Genomic DNA, 21,083 nt, shown 5'->3' on the forward strand with positions numbered 1-21,083 from the left:
TCTTATTTTCTCCCCAATTTGGAAAGCCCAATTATTTTTTTTATTTCAATCTGCTCACCGCTGCCACCCCCGCGCTGACTCGGGAGAGATGAAGACCGACACACGCGTCCTCCGAAAATGTGTGCGTCAGCCAAATGGCTCTGCAGGCCTACCGTGCAGCAACCTCAGAGCTACAGCGTAGGAGGACCACACAGCTCCAGGCAACTTACCGGCAGGCCCGCAGGTGCCCGGCCACTCTACAGGGGTCGCTGTGCGCGGTGAGCCGAGGACACCCTGGCTGACCAAAGCCCTCCCCACCCAGGCGGTGCTCTGCCAATTGTGCGCCGCCCATCGGGGAACTACTGCGGAGTGCCTTTACCAGATGTGCCACTCGGGAGCCCCTGGTTTAAATTTTTTAATAGCATTCATTTTCTTGAAGTGGTTTACAAATTTACAAAAAAAATTTAATGGTGGCAGCCTTTCCAGTGAAAGTACTGGGTTTTTGAGAGAAAAGAAAATGCTTATTTCCCAGGATCTGTTTATAGTTAGTAGTTCAGGTAAAAAATAAAATCGATTTTATCCCCAAAATGAAAAAAAAGCATCTTGAAAGTGAAATACCTGAAAGTTATCATTTTTTAAATGCTTTTGTGCTTGTTCCAAATTCCATAGGTGGGTAAGCTTTGTCCTACTGTACTGCTTTTTAAAAAATTATTTCACTGCAAAGTTATTCTTAATACAGAAAAACCCAAATACTGTTATCCAGAAATATACACAAACAATGACTTTCTTAGTTTAAAAAGAAATGTGTTTCCCTGCAGGACAATGCAGTTACGAGGGACCAGTTTGTTCAGGACACTGCCATGCTGAGGGAGTGCGCTGAGGCACGGAAAGCCGCCAACTACAACAGGAGAGGGTGAGGAACACCACTGCTCTCTTGTTAAAGCTGTTTTCAGGTAGCCAATGGGGCCACCAATCACAAATCTAACTAAGCAAAGACAATTCACAACATCTGTCTGTTTAGAAAAATATATACTTCAGGTGTTAAAGTAAAGCAAAATGTTCATAAACAAAGTCACCTCCCTGAAAAACATGATTCCACCAAAACCGTACCTTTCACGATGCTTAAAGATAATAATAATAATAATAATAATAATAATAATAATAATAATAATATTGCAACACCCTCCCCCCCCCTACAGCCACTAGAACTGCTAACCCTTAATTATAACCATATTTAAATAAATACATAAGCACGTTATGTTATAAAAGAAATCCACAAGATGAATTCTAGAACAATTCTAAAACAAGTGAGTTACATGACGTGCATAAATTTCTGTATTTTACCTTGATACATTAACCTTGGTTAGTACCTTGGTACGGGTTCAGGCAGAACTTGCTTTAAACACTAGATGTGTTCATGATAACACTCTGCAGACTGAAATCAACTCCAGATTGTCATGAAATTTAAGGTGGCCAAATGCAGATTCAACTCGATCATTTTAGCCACCATACAGAGCACTGGAAACACTCTCTGTAAATACTTACTACTGACTTGGGCCTCCAATAAATTACCCAGGGCTTGCAGTTCTGCCCTCATTGCCATCACTGTCATTGGATAAAATGAAAACAACATATTTTTCATGTAAGAAATGCATTTATTTACAAGTGGAGTGGTGTAAACAGTTCCATTGTCTATCATTTAATATTACACAGTAAACGTTGCGGAAGAGTCTGGCTGGGGTCCCATCTGAGAATATGTTCCTGGTGCTACTGCTTTGGAGGGGTTTAAACAGGATCAACAGACTGGAAGCCTTCTTCACACACTCCCTTGTAACCTAAACACATCAGCCAGGCATGCAGAAATATCTTTTAATAAGCATCTGTAAACAAGGCATGAAAAGTGCTGACGATTCTTAAAGCTGCAATGACACAATAATGCTAACTTTTATACTTAAATATGGTGTGTGCTTACTATATTGTTTCAAACATGGTTGATAATCCAGTTACATTTTTCAAAGATAGTCTACAGCTGTAAGGACATAATCTTCCTTCATTTTAAAACCTGCTTCCTAAAATGTGATGCACAAAAGCACCTGCTGCTGCTGTACTTGCAGAAGATTTTGTAAGACTGAAATGTGATTGGAAACTCAGAGGGTTATTGTAAGGTGTTGAGCTTCCACAGTATGCAAAAACTATTTCAAGCACTAGCAAATCCGTTTATTACAATTTCATTTGATTCTGCAGTCTGCTTTCCAGTGTGGCACTACAATAAGAAACATAACATGCGCTAGAGCATTGTCACGATGGAAGGTATAATGGTGTTCTTTCTCAGAAATAGTTTGTGTTAGATGATTTTGGCTTCTTTCTAAGTGAGTTTTCAGTCATACAGTTCCATGCAGTTACAGTTTAGTGGTCAAAGTCCAGGATTATGGTTTCAGACCACAGAAAACCATTCCATAATGTTTGTTACACTGGCAAGTCATCAATATCTGACTCATGGCAAGCCCAATATTTTTGTGGTGTAAGCCTAATATTTTTGTGGTGCAAGCCCAATATTTTTGTGGTAATTTTGTAATTAGTTAACAACATTAGAAAGTCTTGACATGCCATTAGGTTTACTGGAAGGGCAGTGCAGAAAAGAATGTGGGTTCAAGCTCGGCTTTGGTCACAGAGATCTGAGGCAGTCATGGTTACTTTAAAAATACATCCATCTACAATTGGTTCCAATGTAGTACCTGAACTATAAAATGTAATCTTTAAAGGACATTCTTAAATATATAAATGTGATGGCCCTTTAACTGTCATGCTGTTTGATCACGCTATATTAGCTCCAGTCCAAGTCATTATGTAACAGCAGAAACTCAAGTCACTTGATAACTGAAACAAACAATCGTCAAGACTATATACACTCACTGGTACAGAGGGACAGGAATGTTAACGGCTGGCACATGACTAAAGCTGTGACTGCATTGTGAGAACATATGTGTTTTTCACCAAAACCGGTATGGTGGGAACGGGATCGATTCATATTTTCATTGGATTACTTTTTCATGTTAAGAAATTATTTTGAAAGAAATGTACTGCAGTATATATGTGTCACCCCTCCGGTAAGACATAGCATGTGCATGTGCATGTGCATGTGCATGTGCATGTGCATGTGCTGGTCTTTAATAAGTGTTGTGTTTACTGCTGATGATTAACATACAGGTGTTCATGAAATATTAGCAAAGCATTGGGCCATGGTGCACGTTTGAAGTTCAAGATACCTATAGGATGATGTGCTGCAATCGTACACCATCACACAGTGGAGGAGCAGAGTCCCTCTTACAGGCTCCTCACCCTGAAGCACAATCACTGTCAGTCGTACACCATCACACAGTGGAGGAGCAGAGTCCCTCTTACAGGCTCCTCACCCTGAAGCACAATCACTGTCAGTCGTACACCATCACACAGTGGAGGAGCAGAGTCCCTCTTACAGGCTCCTCACCCTGAAGCACAATCACTGTCAGTCGTACACCATCACACAGTGGAGGAGCAGAGTCCTCTTCACTTTACCCCCAAAAGGTGTTTTGAAATCAGTGCTGACTGTATTAATTGCATCATAATATTTTACCTTTCTTATTGTAGTCACATTTTAGGGGTACAAAAAAAAAAACTAAATGTCTCACCCAGTCATTCTGTCCCAGCAATTGTTGATGGTGGAGAGTGTCCCTAAATGCATGTGAGAGATGGGCTTGTCTCTCTTGCAAAAGCTGACAGAAGGCAACTTTAGAGGGCTGCTCTAAAGAGCCCTCAGAAGTCTTCATTGCTAGCAGTTGTTAACAAAATCAAACAAAGGATGTTGCCTTTTACACTGTCAATAGGAGCAAAAGAGGGTTGCTGCCTTTCACTGTTACAATCTGAGTGAAAGGAGTGGGTCCCTTCTCACACAGAAGCCTTCGGAAGCGAGAGACAGCCGTGGAGACAAGTTGCTTGATCCCAACTTCATTTGCAGCCTGAATGTAGCTGAATTCATCTGCCAGTGGAGTAATTGCCTGGAAGTACAAAACAAATAGCATGCCAGTGATATACATTGTTTTCACTAAATTATATCTATCAGTATATGAAAAAGTTCACTGTGACATACAGTACTGTGCAAAAGTTTTAGGCAGGTGTGAAAAAAATGCTGTAAAGTAAGAATGCTTTCAAAAATAGACATGTTAATAGTTTATATTTATCAATTAACTAAATGCAAAGTGAGTGGACAGAAGAAAAATCTACATCAAATCCATATTTGGTGTGACCACCCTTTGCCTTCAAAACAGCATCAATTCTTCTAGGTACACTTGCACACAGTTTTTGAAGGAACTCGGCAGGTAGGTTGGCCCAAACATCTTGGAGAACTAATCACAGTTCTTCTGTGGATTTAGGCAGCCTCAGTTGCTTCTCTCTCCATGTAATCCCAGACAGACTCGATGATGTTGAGATCAAGGCTCTGTGGGGGCCATACCATCACTTCCAGGACTCCTTCTTGTTCTTTACGCTGAAGATAGTTCTTAATGACTTTCGCTGTATGTTTGGGGTCGTTGTCATGCTGCAGAATAAATTTTGGGCCAATCAGATGCCTCCCTGATGGTATTGTATGATGGATAAGTATCTGCCTGTACTTCTCAGCATTGAGGAGACCATTAATTCTGACTAAATTCCCAACTCCATTTGCAGAAATGCAGCCCCAAACTTGCATGGAACCTCCACCATGCTTCACTGTTGCCTGCAGACACGCATTCGTGTACCGCTCTCCAGCTCTTCGGCAAACAAACTCCCTTCTGCTACAGCCAAATATTTCAAATTTTGACTCATCACTCCAGAGCACCTGCTCCATTTTTCTGCACCCCAGTTCCTGTGTTTTCGTGCATAGTTGAGTCGCTTGGCCTTGTTTCCATGTCGGAGGTATGGCTTTTTGGCCGCAAGTCTTCCATGAAGGCCACTTCTGACCAGACTTCTCTGGACAGTAGATGGGTGAACCAGGGTCCTACTGTTTTCTGCCAATTCTGAGCTGATGGCATTGCTGGACATCTTCCAATTGCAAAGGGAAGTAAGCATGATGTGTCTTTCATCTGCTGCAGTAAGTTTCCTTGGCTGACCACTGCATCTACGGTCCTCAACGTTGCCCGTTTCTTTGTGCTTCTTCAAAAGAGCTTGGACAGCACATCTGGAAACCCCTGTCTGCCTTGAAATTTCTGCCTGGGAGAGACCTTGCTTATGCAGTATAACTACCTTGTGTCTTGTTGCTGTGCTCAGTCTTGCCATGGTGTATGACTTTTGACAGTAAACTATCTTCAGCAACCTCATCTTGTTAGCTGAGTTTGGCTGTTCCTCACCCAGTTTTATTCCTGCTACACAGCTGTTTCTGTTTCACTTAATGATTGTGTTTCAACCTCCATATTGAAGTGATGATCATTAGCACCTGTCTGATATAATTGTTTAATCATACAACTGACTATATGCTTACAAAATCCCTGACTTTGTGCAAGTGTACCTAGAAGAATTGATGCAGTTTTGAAGGCAAAGGGTGGTCACACCAAATATGGATTTGATTTAGATTTTTCTTCTGTTCACTCACTTTGCATTTAGTTAATTGATAAATATAAACTATTAACATGTCTATTTTTGAAAGCATTCTTACTTTACAGCATCTTTTCACACCTGCCTAAAACTTTTGCACAGTACTGTGTATATATATATATATATATATATATATATATATATATACATATATATATATATAGATCTATATCTATATACCACATATATATATATATGTATATATATATATATATATATATATGTGTGTGTGTGTGTGTGTATATATATATCACATGATCCTGAGAACGGTGGTTTTAGATCATGAGGTTGAATGAATGATACCTCTCTGATGGTGTGCTGGTTCAAAGCCAGGATGAGCAGGGCAGAGGCTCCCAAGACAAGGGCTCGCTTCATCTACAAACAGAAACAAACTGAGTGAGAGCAGAGCACACAGCAGGGGAGGGGAGCTGGGAATATCAAAAACAGAAACACACTGTGTGACAGCCTATAGCCATCTAGCATGCCCTTGTACTACTATTTATTTAAAAAGCACAGCTGCAAAGATTATTCCCAACCAACCAAATCTTTTCAGTTTATAAAACTATAAGGACATGCAGTATAACTGTATACTGCAACTCCCTAAAGCTGGGGTGTTCATCAATATTAGCAGCATTTTCCACATTTTAGTGACAGTTATCCAGCTCTACTGTCACATGTGGTAGATCTCTGTCATCCACGATAGGAGGTCACATTGCTTTGGTTATAAATTAAACACCTTTTATTGATCTAGATTTATTTCATTGTGAACTAATTTCTACACACAAGCTCTTTTCAAATGTTTCCAATCACACATCAATCAAAAACACAGTACAATTACCCTCAGATCATGAAATGCGCCTGTGGCCCCTGACATTGGCAACATTTAGATTTCACACCTTCAGGAGTCCAGCTGGTATATATAGATGCATATAGTTTTGTGCTTAGCTAGTTTGGTCAATGAAACAGAACAGAAAGAGAGATACAATCAGCACATCAGATAGGTGGGGAAACAGCCCTAGTCCACGGATAGGAAATGCCCTCCTGTGCTTATTAGGCTGCAGGAAAATGAAGCCACTTTATCTGGAACAGTGGCTTGAATCATGGTTCCAGGAAACCGGGAGACCTAGTTTGAGACAACTTTGCTGTATCAAACACTAAGCCTCCCCTGGTGTGCCAATCAGTGGCCTGAAACCAAGTTCTAAGCCACACAGTGGCTTAGTGTTCCCTCAGCTTTAGAATACAGTAAGGCAATGTTACAGAATGACCAGCACATCTCTAGGTTGACCTTGCTGACAACAGCAGCTGCAAATGTCTCCTGGCTGCCTCTCTGTGCCTCTGCCTGCTCCACTTCCACAGGGACCATTCCAATCCAGGGCTCTGCTGCCTGTCTCTTCACTGGGGAGTCTGGGGAGTCCTGCTCCTGCTCTTCATCCGCCACCTGCAACACACAGAACAGAGCAGCTCATCTCAACACAGGCTCATCTCAACACACACTGAGGGATGATCCTGTGTGAATCGGAATCCTCCTGTTCATAATGGTTAATGTGTCAAAGAATGGGAACTTGCAAACAAATGCAAATGGGGCTATTCCACCCTGAGTCTAATCAACCCCCTACATGCTTGTACTGGCTTAGATGGAAATGGGGCAGAAGAGTTTGTTTTGTTATGGAATCTGATGTACACTAGACCTTTCTGTTTGTTTGTTGTTTTTTTTTTAATTCATTGTTAATAAGATAGTATTTGTATGGACAACAGTTAGGCGTGGAATAGACCCCTATTTGTTTAAGAAGTGGTGGCATAGCACTGCATTTGTTTTTATTTGGGATGAAACTGCCCAGATTCATTCAGGGAGCGGGTTGAAAAGCTGCATTGATGCTGGGGGAAGGAGTACAATTAATGCCTACCTGGCTTCTTTGATGTTTTGGGTTATTTATAACGTTTGTCACTAATGTACTTCTCCAGTAACAGATTTGTATTTTTATAAACACTTATGACTACCAGTCCAAAAGGAGGTGAAATAGCCCCACCTCATCCTTCTTAGTTCTGTGATTGACCATTGTCTGTACTTTTTTCACTATGATTATTAATAGACCTTGTTATGCTTTTACAGTGCAATACTGATAACAAATGTTGTTCAAATGCATAAACTGGTTGGTCTCGAATCGTTTTTAGTATTTATATACAAAAACTATTTTTTAAAATAATATGCAGCAATATTTTAGAGTACACTTTACAAGTGCTGTTAAAAAAATAAACAGCTTACAAGAAGCAGACTCCCTTCGGCAAGTCCCTTGCTGTCGCTGGTATTTTCCAACACCGCCTCCTACAGCCGGTACCCGGGTCGGGGCGCGCCGGGCAGGTCCCGCAGGAACACCTCCACCAGCGCAACCCCCTCCCCGGACACCCCCGGATTCGACCGCAACGACGGGGCTAACAACAGCACCGAGACCAGACAGCCCCCAGCAGCAGCTCTCCACAGCCATGGTGCTTCGAGACATGACTACAAATAACAATAACGACAATCAACACATTTCATAATAATAACAGCACCTGAGCCCTGACAGAAAGTCTTCCCAGCTGTGTGTGAGTGTAAACAAAGCGACCGCTTTCACGTCACTGAGACGACAAGGGCGGCTGGGGAAAGATGGTATATGCTGTCAGAGGAGAAACTCAAGCGAACAAGGGAAGTCAGTGCACCATCTGCTGGACATGAATATTCACTACATTTGTGGATGTTATTATTATTATTATTATTATTATTATTATTATTATTATTAGTAGTAGTAGTAGTCCTATTTTAAGGCCCATTTTAATGGGACTACACCAGCTGTCCAAAGACAGCTGGAAAGAAATTCAAATTAGCACCCTTAGGGGTGCTAAAAAGGATGGGCCTTAAACTAATTCAACAAAAACCGGTAAAAAGACTGTAAATTAAATATTTAAAGAAAACGGGGAGGTGGTACAGAGCACGCCCCCTAGAGTCCACTGGTCGACAAACGATGCCATGTCGCCAGCAGACTCCGCGTGGGCGTGCTCTAAATTAACCCTAGACCGGAGGAGGGCCCTGAACATGGCCCCGCAGTCAAAGAGACCTTCCCCGCTCATCTTACGCTTCCTGGTCTTGTAAATGGCCAGTTTAGCAAGAGCCAGGAGCAGATTGACGAGGAGGTCTCTCTTTGGAGCCATGAACAGGGTGCCCAAAGATGAGGAGGGTGGGGGAGAAATGCAGCCAGAACTGCAGCAGAAGGTTCTTCAAAAGCAAGAAGAACGGCTGCAGCCTGGCGCAAAGAAAATAAATGTGAGCCACCGACTCGGACTGTCCGCAGAAAGGGCATGCGGCGTCCGAGTCGGTAAAGTGACGCAGGATCTCTCCCGACGCGAGCGCTCCATGCAGGACCCTCCATCCCAGGTCCCCAGCTCCCCTGGAGACCAACGGGGAATACAGGGCCTCCCACTGGGGACCAACGCCCTCCGGAGGTCGGAGGGTCTCCCTCCAAGCGGTGTCTTGGCGGGAGATGAGGGCGGGGAAGTAGAAGGTGTGGAGCGTCATCGCGTACAGGGTCCTCCTCGACGCCGATGGCAAGGGGGTCGAGGAGAACTGCGAGATCCTGCTCAGGTTGTTCTCGAGGGGAGGCCGAGGGGGGGCTCGGGCCTTGGGTTCGATCAGCAGGACCGGAGAGCCGGGGGTAGGGGTAGATGGCTTGCCGGTCCTGAGAACTCCCTCGAGATACCTGACAGAGTCTGGGTGCAACGCTGCTTTGCACTCCCGGATCGCTCGGCCGGCCGGCCGGACGGACACCCGAGCCGCCCTGGCGGCAAGCACCTCGGGCGAGTAGTAGTAGTAGTAGTATATCCACATTTTTTATGACATCAGTATAGACTAAATGAAAACTTTTAAAAAACATACGTAAAAGTAATTTTACATATTTAACAACCTCTGCATTTGTGTACATTTCTGTAATCAATAAATCTGCATGCTTGGGTGGCATGTGCGACTACAGCCACCATTTCTCTTATATTAGTCGACCACCCGATCAGTTTACAGGCAAACCCAAGTAGAAAAGAAGTAAACAGAGCTAGTAACAGCAGAAGTAAACTCACTTTACAATAATAATACTTTTAAAAAATCAACACAGTGATGCAGTGAATGAATTCATTTATTATCTCCTGCAGACCTGGAAACAGAAGAGAAGAGATTATTAACAATACAGCATTGTTTAACAGTGTCGTGTTTGAACCAGGGCGTAGCTAGGAATGGAAATTTGAGTGGGCCCCAACTTGGGGTGGACGGCAAGTACTGTACCTAAGGTCTGACGTTACAGGTTAGTTTACATTTCAAACATGATTTAAATCAATTAAAACTCTGAATACATAAAATACCTCCACAGGCTTTGCGCCGAGCAAAGTAGCAAACACTGAAAACGTACGGTGCCGAGTGAAGCAAAGCGAAATTTTACTGCAATTTATATCAGTAGTTGCACGTATACACTACAAATACAAAGCACATATGAATACATACAACCTACAGAAACAAAAACACTGTGCATAATAACTGCAAAAACCGTTTCATTTGACAAAAAAAAATAAAAAAAATATTTAATACATTTTTTTCTTAGCTGTATTGTAATCTCTTAGCTATATTGTAATAACTTGTTACCTCTGTAACTCGCCCTATAAGGGCGTCTGTCAAGCAAAAATTAAAATCATGCAACCCTCCTGCTGCCTTCAAACCAAAACTAAAATCTTTTCTCAGGTACAGCTAAACAAAGATATTGTGTTGGCTGCAAAAAATGTAACAAGCAGACAAAAGTAGATTAAAAAAAAAAAAAAACAGCCTTGAGAGAGAAATTCAGAAACACTTTTCAAGTTTTGTAAACCTTTTTAAATTATGTTGACACGCTAATGAAAAGGTACATGCAATTTCCATATTTTGCTGCCTGCCATAGTAACCGAATGCACGGGGCTGATAAAAGTATGAATTGTGTTAAACCCTTGCTTGCTGTTTATGGGCAATTTTTTAAACTTAAATCATATATGTTTTAGGTTCACAGAACGCCATACCTCTGGTGCCATTGTAGAGTGCCTTCATGGCATTATTCAGGAATTGGATTTGACTGGGAAAGTTCAGTGTGCTGTAATAGGTAATGGCGCAAAGAAGCCAGCTGCACTCACATCTCTTGGTGCTGGATGTCTTCCTGTCATTTTCTTCAATGACTGGATTGCCATAGAGCAGACTACTAAGGTATATAGATTTTAAGTTTGAAGCACAGCAAAGTTTTGGCTACCTCACAATAAATGTTATGCTCTTTGTTATAATGTTTCTTTTGTTAAATTTTAATATTACATTTAAAGTATAGAAAAACTTCACCTCTACCATAAAATGATAGCTTCTGTAACCACATTTCCATTAAAGTACAGTTCAATCATGTAAATAATTATTGACAGTATATATTTTGTATGTCTTTGTTTAGATTCTCAAGCCCTTTGCTGTCACTGAGGAGATGTCTGCTGAGAAATATGTAACTGCATCAAAAGTGGTTGTTTTAGTCAGAAATTTACAAAAAATTACTGCCACAGCAGCCCAGCAGCATGATAAAGTAACCACTCCTCACAGCCTGGCTGATGCATTGAATAAGTGTCTTTGGAAAAGGTGTGGAATATACACAGGGAGTTGTAACATCTAGAAACATGGTGATATATGATTAGCAATAGTTATCTCAGGTTTAAATCTCTCTGGTTTACAAGCAGCCTTGGTGACAAATATATAACTATTATATTGCAAGCATTTATGTGTTCCTTTTTCCCCTACTGCTTTACAGATTTCTGGGAATCTCCACCGTTTTGGACCCACTGTTCAAAACACTTGTATTTGGGAACGACAAAAATGCTGATGAGTCCATTAAAGCTGTGACAGCAGAAGCATCACAGCTGCCTGAAGTTAGTGGCACCCAAGCTGTAGTGACAGGAGCATGCAGTACCCTACCTGATGACGTATGGAAAGACTTTGATGCCAAGGTTTGTATCGCTAAAGTCTGTACTACAATGTTTATGTGTTGTTAATGCTACATAACTAAAGGACATTCAAGTTAACCAAACTTGTCAATGTCTGATTAATAACTGATCAATATCTGACATCAAAACAGTTACTGACTTGTGATGCAGCACACTTATAGTGATATGAGTTCTATTCTGTTTGGAAGGTTACCCAGCAGAATCCAAACAGGGACATCACAGCAGAGGTGAAAATGTACCTCACTCTCCCTCTCAAGAAGCGATGTCCTCTAGGATTTTAGAACTCTGAAGGTGTGAGGTTCCCCCACCTGCTGAAGATGGCTTGGATGTACCTCTGTATACCTGCTACATCAGTACCAAGCGAGAGAGTTTGCTCCCAGTCTGGGGAGCTTACTTCCAAAAGAAGGTCCAGACTCAAGGCAAAACAAGTAAACATGTCCCTTTTCCTGTATTATAACATGCAGGTATAGAGAAAATTAATCCAATGCAGAGGGGGTTTGTTATTTACCATCAGTTTTGTTAATTGGATTAAAAAAAAGGTACAAACTGGAAAACACTAGAAAGGGCATTACAATAAAAGTGCACACTGCTGATGTTTCTGGGTCTGTATTGTTTTCAATTCTTTATTCCCTGATGTATTACCCTTGCACAATAGAACTACAGATGCTGTAAGATGCACATTTGTTCTCTTGCCAATGCTGTTGAATTTTGTTTTATTTTTTATTTTATTTATTTCATTTCATTCATTTTCATATTTCATTCAGTTTATTGTCACCTGTTTTATACACATGTAAAGAAAAGAAAATCACATTCAGATTTAAATTAATTATATTCTATTCAAAAATAACTCCTGTATTTATAAAACTTACTATCTGACATCAATAAAGTTAATTGGCTACTGTTTATTAAATTTGTTATTGTTGTGTTTCAGAATAGATTTATTTTTACTAAAGGTTTTTTAATGTTTTATTATTACAGCATATTGAAAACTTTCTTTTTGTGAATTGTTATAAATAGGGTTTGGCATTGCTGAAACATCTAAGGCAAACAGCCTGAAAAGTTTAAAATGTTTCTTTTAGAAAATTGTTTGTTGTGGTTCTGTATAGTTTTTCTACTCCTTATTTGTTGAATTGTGCATTATCATGTAAAAACACATTTTGTGTTTATTTGTAAAATTTAAGACTAAAATAAAAGCATTAATATATTTTATATTTTGTTGACTTTGGAGTTTTTTTTTTTTTTTTTTTTTTTTTTAAAGAATCGGAATCGAAATCAGAATCGATTCCATCAATTCCCAATCGACTCTCAAAGGGAATCAACTCTAAAATTTCTGGAATTGTCCATCCCTACTGAAGGGGAGATTGTGCAAAGGGTAGATGCCGTACCAGAGGATGCTGTAGGGAGTTGTGAATGTGATCCTGATTGTTTCCAAATTCAGAAGCTGAATACCCCGGTGCATGTGCTCCACTTTATAATTGTGCCTAAAATGTGCAAACCAGGAGTGTCCAACCATGACCCTGGAAGGACTTCAGGTTTAACAGGTGATATTCTATAATGGATGGAGTTTTAATTGGTTCAATTAAACAATTTAGAACAGGTTTGGAACAAAGACCAGGATTGGAAGAGACAACTTTGGCCACCCCTGGAGTAAACAGATACAACGAAACCAGGGCCTGTCATCTGAATAGGCGAGTATGTTGAGCAATGTACTGCGGGAACAGAAACAGAGTCCTTTCCTATCAGTATGTTCTAAGACTACGATCCTGCAGCCCAGTGAACCAGCATGGCAGAGCTATACTGCTTCTATTACATTCATATCTGAGTCGTCTACATTTGTTTGTATGACTATGAGGAAACCTGTTGAATTTCACCCGTTGCTCACTGTAATTAATACATTTATTAAATAATTAGAAAACAAAATCAGATTCAAGAGAGACTGGGAAAAATGCTTAAAAACTGCAGGAGAATATGAGGTAAGAGTGACAAACCTCTGGATCGTCTGGAAACCACAGTAATTTGCGCAGTCTTGGATTCAGAACTTGCCAATTGAGCACCTAATGCTGTCTTGACCATCCTGACTGAAACTGGCTCAATAGAAAGAGGCAGCTTTTACACGGCAGTATGAAAAACATCCCTGGCTGTTTAGTGGACGAATCCTGTGTGGAACCTAATAGAATGAACCATGAAATACAGCTGTGAACCTAATAAACAAGCACTGTGTGTGGAAAGTAAAACAAACAACAACAAAAAAACACTCCAACAAAACATTCCTTAAAACAGTTCTTAAAGTTCTATGAATAGGGGCCAGTATGATGTTTCATGAAGAACCTTAACAGTTCACAATATGACAGCCATTTCAGCTTACAGGTCAAAGTGATGGGTAAAGTAGTTTTAGATTATGTGCTCAGAGTTTCAGTAACACTTGATATGAAATAAGGTATGGGCGTTTTGAGAAGTGGCGCCGATGCTCACTTGGTCATGTGAGGGCCAGCCCGTTTACACAAATATTTGGTCCAAGCAAGTTTACTTTGATCTCACTGGCAGCAACGGAAACAATAACACATCTTCATTCAAAAGCACTGAAGAGAATACGGTCGCACAGCACTTGTTGGTACAGGGTCACTGTGCTCATTATGTGATCAAGATTATGAAACTATATTGTATGTTTCGTAGCTATGTGATACGGGTCTACGCAGACAGCTTAGTTGTTTAAAGATAGTTTGGATTAATTAAATACATTTAATCAATTACATTTAAAGTTTCATAAGAACACAGTCATTGATAGGTGAAATGGTAACAATATCAGTCTAGATATGATAGACAAAGAGAAGGAGATGTGATACCTTTTATTGGACTAACGAAACACTAATTAACATCAAGCTTTCAAGACCTCAGATTTATTTTCTTCAGATGAAAGTCAATCTCTCTTTCCTACTTTCACCTGAAGAAGAGACCTTTAAGGTCTTGAAATCTTGTGATTAATTATTGTTTAGTTAGTCCAATAAATGTATCACATCTCCTTCTCTATGTATATAAGAACATGGGAAATTGACTAACGAGAGGCCATTGTGCCCATGAATGCTTGTCTTGTTCCTCGCAGCTGATTGATCTTAAACCTTTGTCAAGTTGGGTCTTATAGGATTCCAATGATTCAGCATCAACAGTGTTGCTACCCATTCTTTACCCTCCAGGTTCTCAGTGTGAAGAAGTGGCTCCACTCTCCTGTTTATCAACAACTCCAGCTGTGTCCTCTGGTCCTGGTTTCTGTGCTGCACTTAAAGTAGGTTTACCATCTAGAGAACTTTAATATGAAACTGTTCTAGACACATGTTGGGTTCCTACTAGCTCTATATGAAGTCATATATCTGTTTAAAGCTACGCTTTCTGATAGAGATGATCTTGCACTTTTAAATGTGTGGTTTTAATCTTACACAGATTTCCGTCTGTACCCATGTTATTCAATCTTGGAAAGCAACCTGTCAAATGGCATAAAAAGTTGTATTACAACACCTGGAAAAATCACTGAAACATAAATACAAAAGCGCACTCAGCAGTTCCCTGGTTATGTTGTGAAAGCTTGATGTAATTTTAAACCTCTGTCTCTTTAAGAGGCCGTACCTTCCCGAACAGCCAGGAAGAAGAGAGAGAGAGAGAGAGAGAGAGAGATACGATGTTGCCCAGTGAAGACAGTAAGCTCAACAGCCGCCTGCTTTCTTTGATCTAAACAGCCTGTCATTTTGAACAACATGAGCGGACGGGTCGGCGACGTGAGCCAAAAGCAGGCTGAAGCGTTAGCACAGGTAAGGTAATATCTCATTTAAAACACGCCTTTTCTATTTAAAACCACAAACCAAAAGGTAGGTTATATCACAAACCGAAATGTAGGTTAACCATATTACAAAACACGCAGTCATGCTTTGCAAAAGGAAAAGTTTCCATGTACGGTTTGATGCCACAAGCTGTAATGAATATATATACTGATTTTTTAGACATACAAGGTAAGGTAGAGACAGCAGAGCTGAATATGTATGTATGTATGGTTTATTATATTATTATTATTTATTATTATTATTATTATTATTTTATCATATACTGGCTAACAGGAGGATCTAACACATTTATGATTGGTAAGGAGGAATACAGAAACGTTATTTCTGTGCAGTCTTGCAGAACGCATCATCAAGTAACGAGAGGACTGTAGAAGTCAATAATAGTAGTTAGACAACCGATTGCTAGCTCGATTAGGTTTTTATAGTATCAGAAACCACGGTGCAATATTACAAGGCAGTTTGACTGTAAATTGTGAAAAGGCGAACACCTCTATCAAATCTTGTATGAAAAAGGGACGCCAAGTAGCTACTTGCTGGTCGTGGGCCAAAAGAGTATCAAGTTCGCGTGGACTAAGGCAACACAAAACAAATACAGCCACCCTCCCCATCACGGTTCGGATTTCTGACAGAAAAATAGCGACTGCGTTTTTCAAAGTTTTTCAAACAAGAACAAAACAAGAGCAACCCCATTTTTAGAGTATTGACGTTTATGCAAATCCCAACCCGCAACTCTCAAAAAAAAACAAACAAACAAAAAACAAGCCCAAATCCCGCTTATTATAAGCGGACTTGTCAACTCTTCGCTATATCCCAAAACAAAAAAAACAAACAAAAATAAAGTTTATTTATAGCATTTAAAACAAACACACAAGCCAAACTTAGCCGACAAATGCATTCTAAAAGAGTTCTCCTGCATTGATAAAAAAAAAAAAAAAAAAAAAAAATCAATGCTAGGTCACAAACAGATGTGAAAGCAAACAAAAAAGCAAAAGAAAACATCCCCTGTGGAAGGTGGATGTAGTAATATTGACAGTGACACACTTGCCATATGTAGCACACCCTTTGTGTAAGGCCTGTCGGCACACAGTGCCCCTGACATTTATTCTGCATTGATAATTACTGATTATCCTCTTCAGTCCCTGTGACACAGCCAGACAGCAGACCTGTCACACTTTGAAGGAGGGCTGCCCTTTAGTCACTCAGCAGGAGCGTCCATATCCAAGACTAATCTCTGTCTGTCTGAAGTCTCCAAAGCTCCTCGTCAGGTCCAAGCTGTCCTTGCTATGCTCTGCAGTCATGTTTGTTTCATTGAAGAATTAGGGGGACAGGATTGAAGAATTAAAAATGTGAAAATGACTTCTGCTAGTCCCTGTAGCAGCAGGATGTGGTGCGCATTGGCATTGCCCCAGGACTGGGCATTCATTCAGCTTCAATTTTTTTTTTTTTTATATTGGGAAGCAAGCTCCGGGACCCAAAACAAAATATGTAACAAGGGACAAGTCATCTCACAAGAAATGTCTACAACCACAGGCTTACATTTTAAAATACGGATTGCATTTTTAATGTATGTAGCATTTTTATTGTGCTTTTTTTAAATTTGAAAATGTACATTTTACAGTCTTTCATTCTTGTGCAGTATGTGCATTAAAGTGATTGTAACTAACAAAATAGATAAGTAAAATGGACATGCACATCCATTCATTATATAGGTCTCAAATATGCAGTTTTGAATGAAACACATGTTTTAGCAAACATGCATTTTAAATGTAAAACATGATATCTGATAGCACTACTAGGTTAAAGAAATCCCTGTTTACAAACCATGGTTTTAGACTGCCTTGCACTTCCTAAGTCGTTTCACCTGGACGATGAAATTGCCCTGACCCCTTCACTGGCTTCTGCACTCATACATGATTCCATACATTTTGCCTGTTTGGCACTTTCATGCTCTAGACAGTCTTGACAAACATTTTTTTCCACCTTTAGGAGTGTCCTGGTGTAACTGTGCCAGGTTTTTGACTTGCATTGATAATTAAGGTCTATTGAACTCTGGAATAAAACCCTTCCATAGCAGCCATCAAACTTCAGTGTTTTAGAATGACATATAAAATGTCAGTATGCTGGCATGGACAGAGGCGCTGTGTTGTTCTTATAATTTCCCTCCCTTTTATAAGAGGCAGTTTCATTGAGGTCTCAGTGCTGAGTGCTTTGCAAAGCACACAGCACGGCTCAAATCATAGCTTAATGTGGGGGCTGGGGTCGAAGATCCATCCCATTCCTTCAGTACTGTAACAGAGCACCCAACTCCCTCTGTCTGTACCAGCTATACTAACAGATCCCCCAACTCTCCCTCAATCTGTACCCCTCTATACTGTAACAGAGCCCCCAACTCTCCCTCAATCTGTACCCTTCTATACTGTAACAGAGCCCCAAACTCTCCCTCAATCTGTATCCCTCTATACTGTAACAGAACCCCCAACTCTCCCTCAGTCTGTACCCCTCTATACTGTAACACAGCCCCCAACTCTCCCTCAATCTGTACCCCTCTATACTGTAACAGAGCCCCCAACTCTCCCTCAATCTGTATCCCTCTATACTGTAACAAAGCCCCCCTCTCTCCCTCAATCTAGCAGACACCCATTGAAGTTACAAAACTTGAAAGAAGCAACCTTTAATTCAAGGGCTTTGATGTATTCTTAAGATGTATGTTTCTAGCTCTGTGACACTAATTGGTGTTCTTTTAAGAAATGACGGTGTTAATGACATTGTGGAGCGAATAACTTTAAATCACACGTGTAGGGTCATCTTATCAATTTGTGGTATTAGCCACTTGTGTTATGAGGTCATCCCCACTAATTATTACATACAATACAACATCCGAACCCTGCGCTGCCATTGTTTTGTATGGTGGTTAGCCATGTTGTTATAACTCAGTAAAGGAAAAATTAGCTGCTTTCTAATGAAACCACAGGGATGCTGGAGCCCTTCTCTTAAAGGGTTAATTCTTTCAGTGGAGTACAATGATTATTTCAGAAAACCAGTTAATACATAAATAACTTGAAAAGGGGTAATATTATTGACAAGGGAGTTCCATCATCACCTTGCAACACGCCACAGCAATGCCATTCTCCCATGAGTGAGCCCTGCAGTATCTGCTCTTGATATCCCAGCAGCTAAATGCTGTTATGTAGCTGTTTCAAGAAATATTTACGATTGTTAAAACAAAAACTATATACAGTATGCTTCTTCCATTGCCTTATTGGTGCCAGTGTGTGTTTGGTTTCTTTGTTGTGATTCATATAATTAACATTGGGTATTACAAGCACATTAATTGTTGTTTTGACTTTACATTGGTCATATTTAAAAAAATACACATATATTCATGTGAAAGTTTTTATGCTTTTGGGTTATGTCAGTGTTATTGTATTTTGTGGTTTCCATACAGGGATAGAAAATGAGTATGTGAGCGCATGTACCTTATGATAAAACATTATAGAAATATAATAATAATAATAATAATAATAATAATAATAATAATAATAATAATAATAAAAAACCAGGAGCAGGAAGTGTAGTGTAAGACAGAAGTAGGATAAATGTAAAGTATGGTGTGGATGGTGTTTTTTTTTTTTTTTTTTTTTTGTTAGTTCGTAAAGAGCTACATATCATTCATTAGCTGTGCATCACCAGAGGAACACATAACCAACAGATTTGCATGCAAGGGAAAGTCTCCATTAAAATAGCAAGCTGGCTGTGCATGGTCAATGCAACAGTCCTGTGAGATGAAAGAGGCTCTTGATTGCTCAGTAACACTCTGTCCTCTCTCTCTTTTCTCTCCTCACTCTCTTCCCTCAGTTTCGAGAGAACATCCAGGACATATTACCCAGCCTACCTGCCCAGCATGACCACTTCCTGCTGCGCTGGCTTAGAGGTGAGTTTTACGTGTCCAATTTCCTGTCTGGTACACAACATGAAACGAGTCTCCTTTACAAAACTGCAGTGTATTTCATTCCAGGTCAATTTTATCCACCACAGCCTTAAGCTGCATTTCAGTTTCAATGCTTTTACCTTTCTCTTTTTTTCTATCCTCCTCTATAATATTGGGCCTACCCCTGACATTTACCCAAAAAAACTGTCTAATTCATTTTTTGAATGCTTGAAGTAAAACTTTGTGAATATTCCCAAAATACTGTAACTACACACGCCAAGATAGTGTTACATAATAAACTTGAGGCTTTTCTTGTTTCCTATATTTGTCAGGGCTGAAGACATGTTAGCCAATCGGATTATTACACAGCAAGCACAAATCCACTGAGTAATCATTTTAAACCGTTTGTATTATGCAACTATGTGGGTGACCCATGTGTCTACAAACAGATCCCCAGACACTTTTAAGGGCTCCAGAGGTGAGCAGCGTGATAGATGAGTGGATGGGCCTGCTGGGCCCACTGTTCTGATGCCTGGTTTCCAGTCTCTTCAGGCGATCCATCTGAGCAACTCAGCTTCAGCAAAGTCTGTGGCCATATTCCGTCTGCCCCCATTTCCAGCAGCAAGGGAGAATTCACTGTGTTTTGAATTGTTTTCATGAAGGGATCCAGTGGTTTATTAATAGCTGTCCTCATGAGTGAAAACCACAGTACTCTTCGTTCATGGATTCTGTTTATATAACAAGTATAATGTATTGAAACAGCCTTTAACAGAACGAAGTAGGGAGAGAGGGAGAAAGGGAGAAGTAGAGGCAGAGTTTTTTTTCCAGGCGCAGCTGCAGATGACAGTGTGGTGTGAAAAACCAGCTGTTCTTAAAATTTAATGAGTGGATTTTTCATTATGAGTTACAACAGTGCTCTTTTTCTGTTCGGTTTACATTAAAACCTCCAGGCCAGTGGTTCTCAACCATTTATTAAAACGTACCCCTTCTGTCTGAAGATTTCAGCTCAAGTACCCCTTTACAATTTTTGCTCAACTGAATGGTACCACAGAATAATCTGATTACAATTTTTTTCCCCCAGTTTGTTTTGATATCTAATTTGCAAAAGTTTGGCACTGACAAACTGCTGGGTTAGGACAGGTCTTTGGAGGCACACAATCAAAAGACAGTATTTGGGAATCTCTTCGGAAACAATAAATAATCCAAAATAGTCTGCGCTGTAAATGTTTTATCAGGTTACCATTTACTCCCCAGCTCAGCGTAATTATGTGTGCCATTTTAAAATGTTTACAATATCAAAAACATTAACCTCAAGATAAAACTATAATAATTAACAATGATAAGCAAGCACACAAATGGTCCAAAGGGACTCTGTACAACTTGCTGTTGTTTTGCACTTTCTGAAGACTCGTTTGTGCTTTCTTCCTTGCAAGTATGAAATTTATTTTTTGCTTGCGTATTCTGTACTGAAAAGACGTTGACGTTACGAAATGAACATTTTGTCCTGGAGGTTGTAGTCGACTAGAAATGTATTTGGTGGCAAAAATCTGAATTTGTCAGAAATAAATAACACACATTCTGCTATTCTTTAATGTAATGGGCACCAGACTGATTTGAGGTCTAATAGTTTCTGGTTCGTAATCTAGTGGAATTTCATAAGTCATTCTCAGTTATGTCAGGAGAGCCTGTGACGGGAGGGGTTGGATAAACAAATGCTGACTAGGCCAAAT

The 21,083-nt window shown here is 40.1% G+C and overlaps 2 protein-coding genes across 2 annotated transcripts in view; both read left to right on the forward strand.

The window, feature by feature from the left end:
• The first annotated feature begins 40 nt into the window (after positions 1 to 40).
• LOC121299684 lies at positions 41 to 12,499 on the forward strand. The gene is made up of 6 exons (XM_041227596.1): positions 41 to 257; positions 798 to 892; positions 10,627 to 10,825; positions 11,055 to 11,233; positions 11,403 to 11,598; positions 11,784 to 12,499. Exons 1-6 carry the CDS (start codon positions 135 to 137, stop codon positions 11,874 to 11,876), a joined length of 885 nt encoding a protein of 294 aa, XP_041083530.1. The 5' UTR covers positions 41 to 134; the 3' UTR covers positions 11,877 to 12,499.
• A 2,750-nt stretch (positions 12,500 to 15,249) lies between these two features.
• The window catches only part of LOC121299999 (SEC14-like protein 2), a 35,723-nt gene continuing 29,889 nt past the window's right edge, over positions 15,250 to 21,083 (forward strand). The window contains exons 1-2 of the mRNA XM_041228314.1: positions 15,250 to 15,395; positions 19,281 to 19,356. Coding sequence (XP_041084248.1) covers positions 15,342 to 15,395; positions 19,281 to 19,356 — 130 coding nt within the window. The 5' untranslated portion in view covers positions 15,250 to 15,341. The remainder of the gene's footprint in view (positions 15,396 to 19,280; positions 19,357 to 21,083) is intronic.

The sequence above is a fragment of the Polyodon spathula genome, chromosome 25 (assembly GCF_017654505.1).
Source record: "Polyodon spathula isolate WHYD16114869_AA chromosome 25, ASM1765450v1, whole genome shotgun sequence".
NCBI lineage: Eukaryota > Metazoa > Chordata > Actinopteri > Acipenseriformes > Polyodontidae > Polyodon > Polyodon spathula.

Bases quoted from the DNA above. Each gene is read 5' to 3' on its own strand.
- LOC121299684 (XM_041227596.1), top strand. From the start codon at position 135: ATGGCTCTGCAGGCCTACCGTGCAGCAACCTCAGAGCTACAGCGTAGG. The intron at 258-797 runs GTGAGCCGAGGA...GTTTCCCTGCAG, and splicing joins TACAGGGGTCGCTGTGCGCG to GACAATGCAGTTACGAGGGA. The intron at 11,599-11,783 runs GTTTGTATCGCT...TCTGTTTGGAAG, and splicing joins GGAAAGACTTTGATGCCAAG to GTTACCCAGCAGAATCCAAA.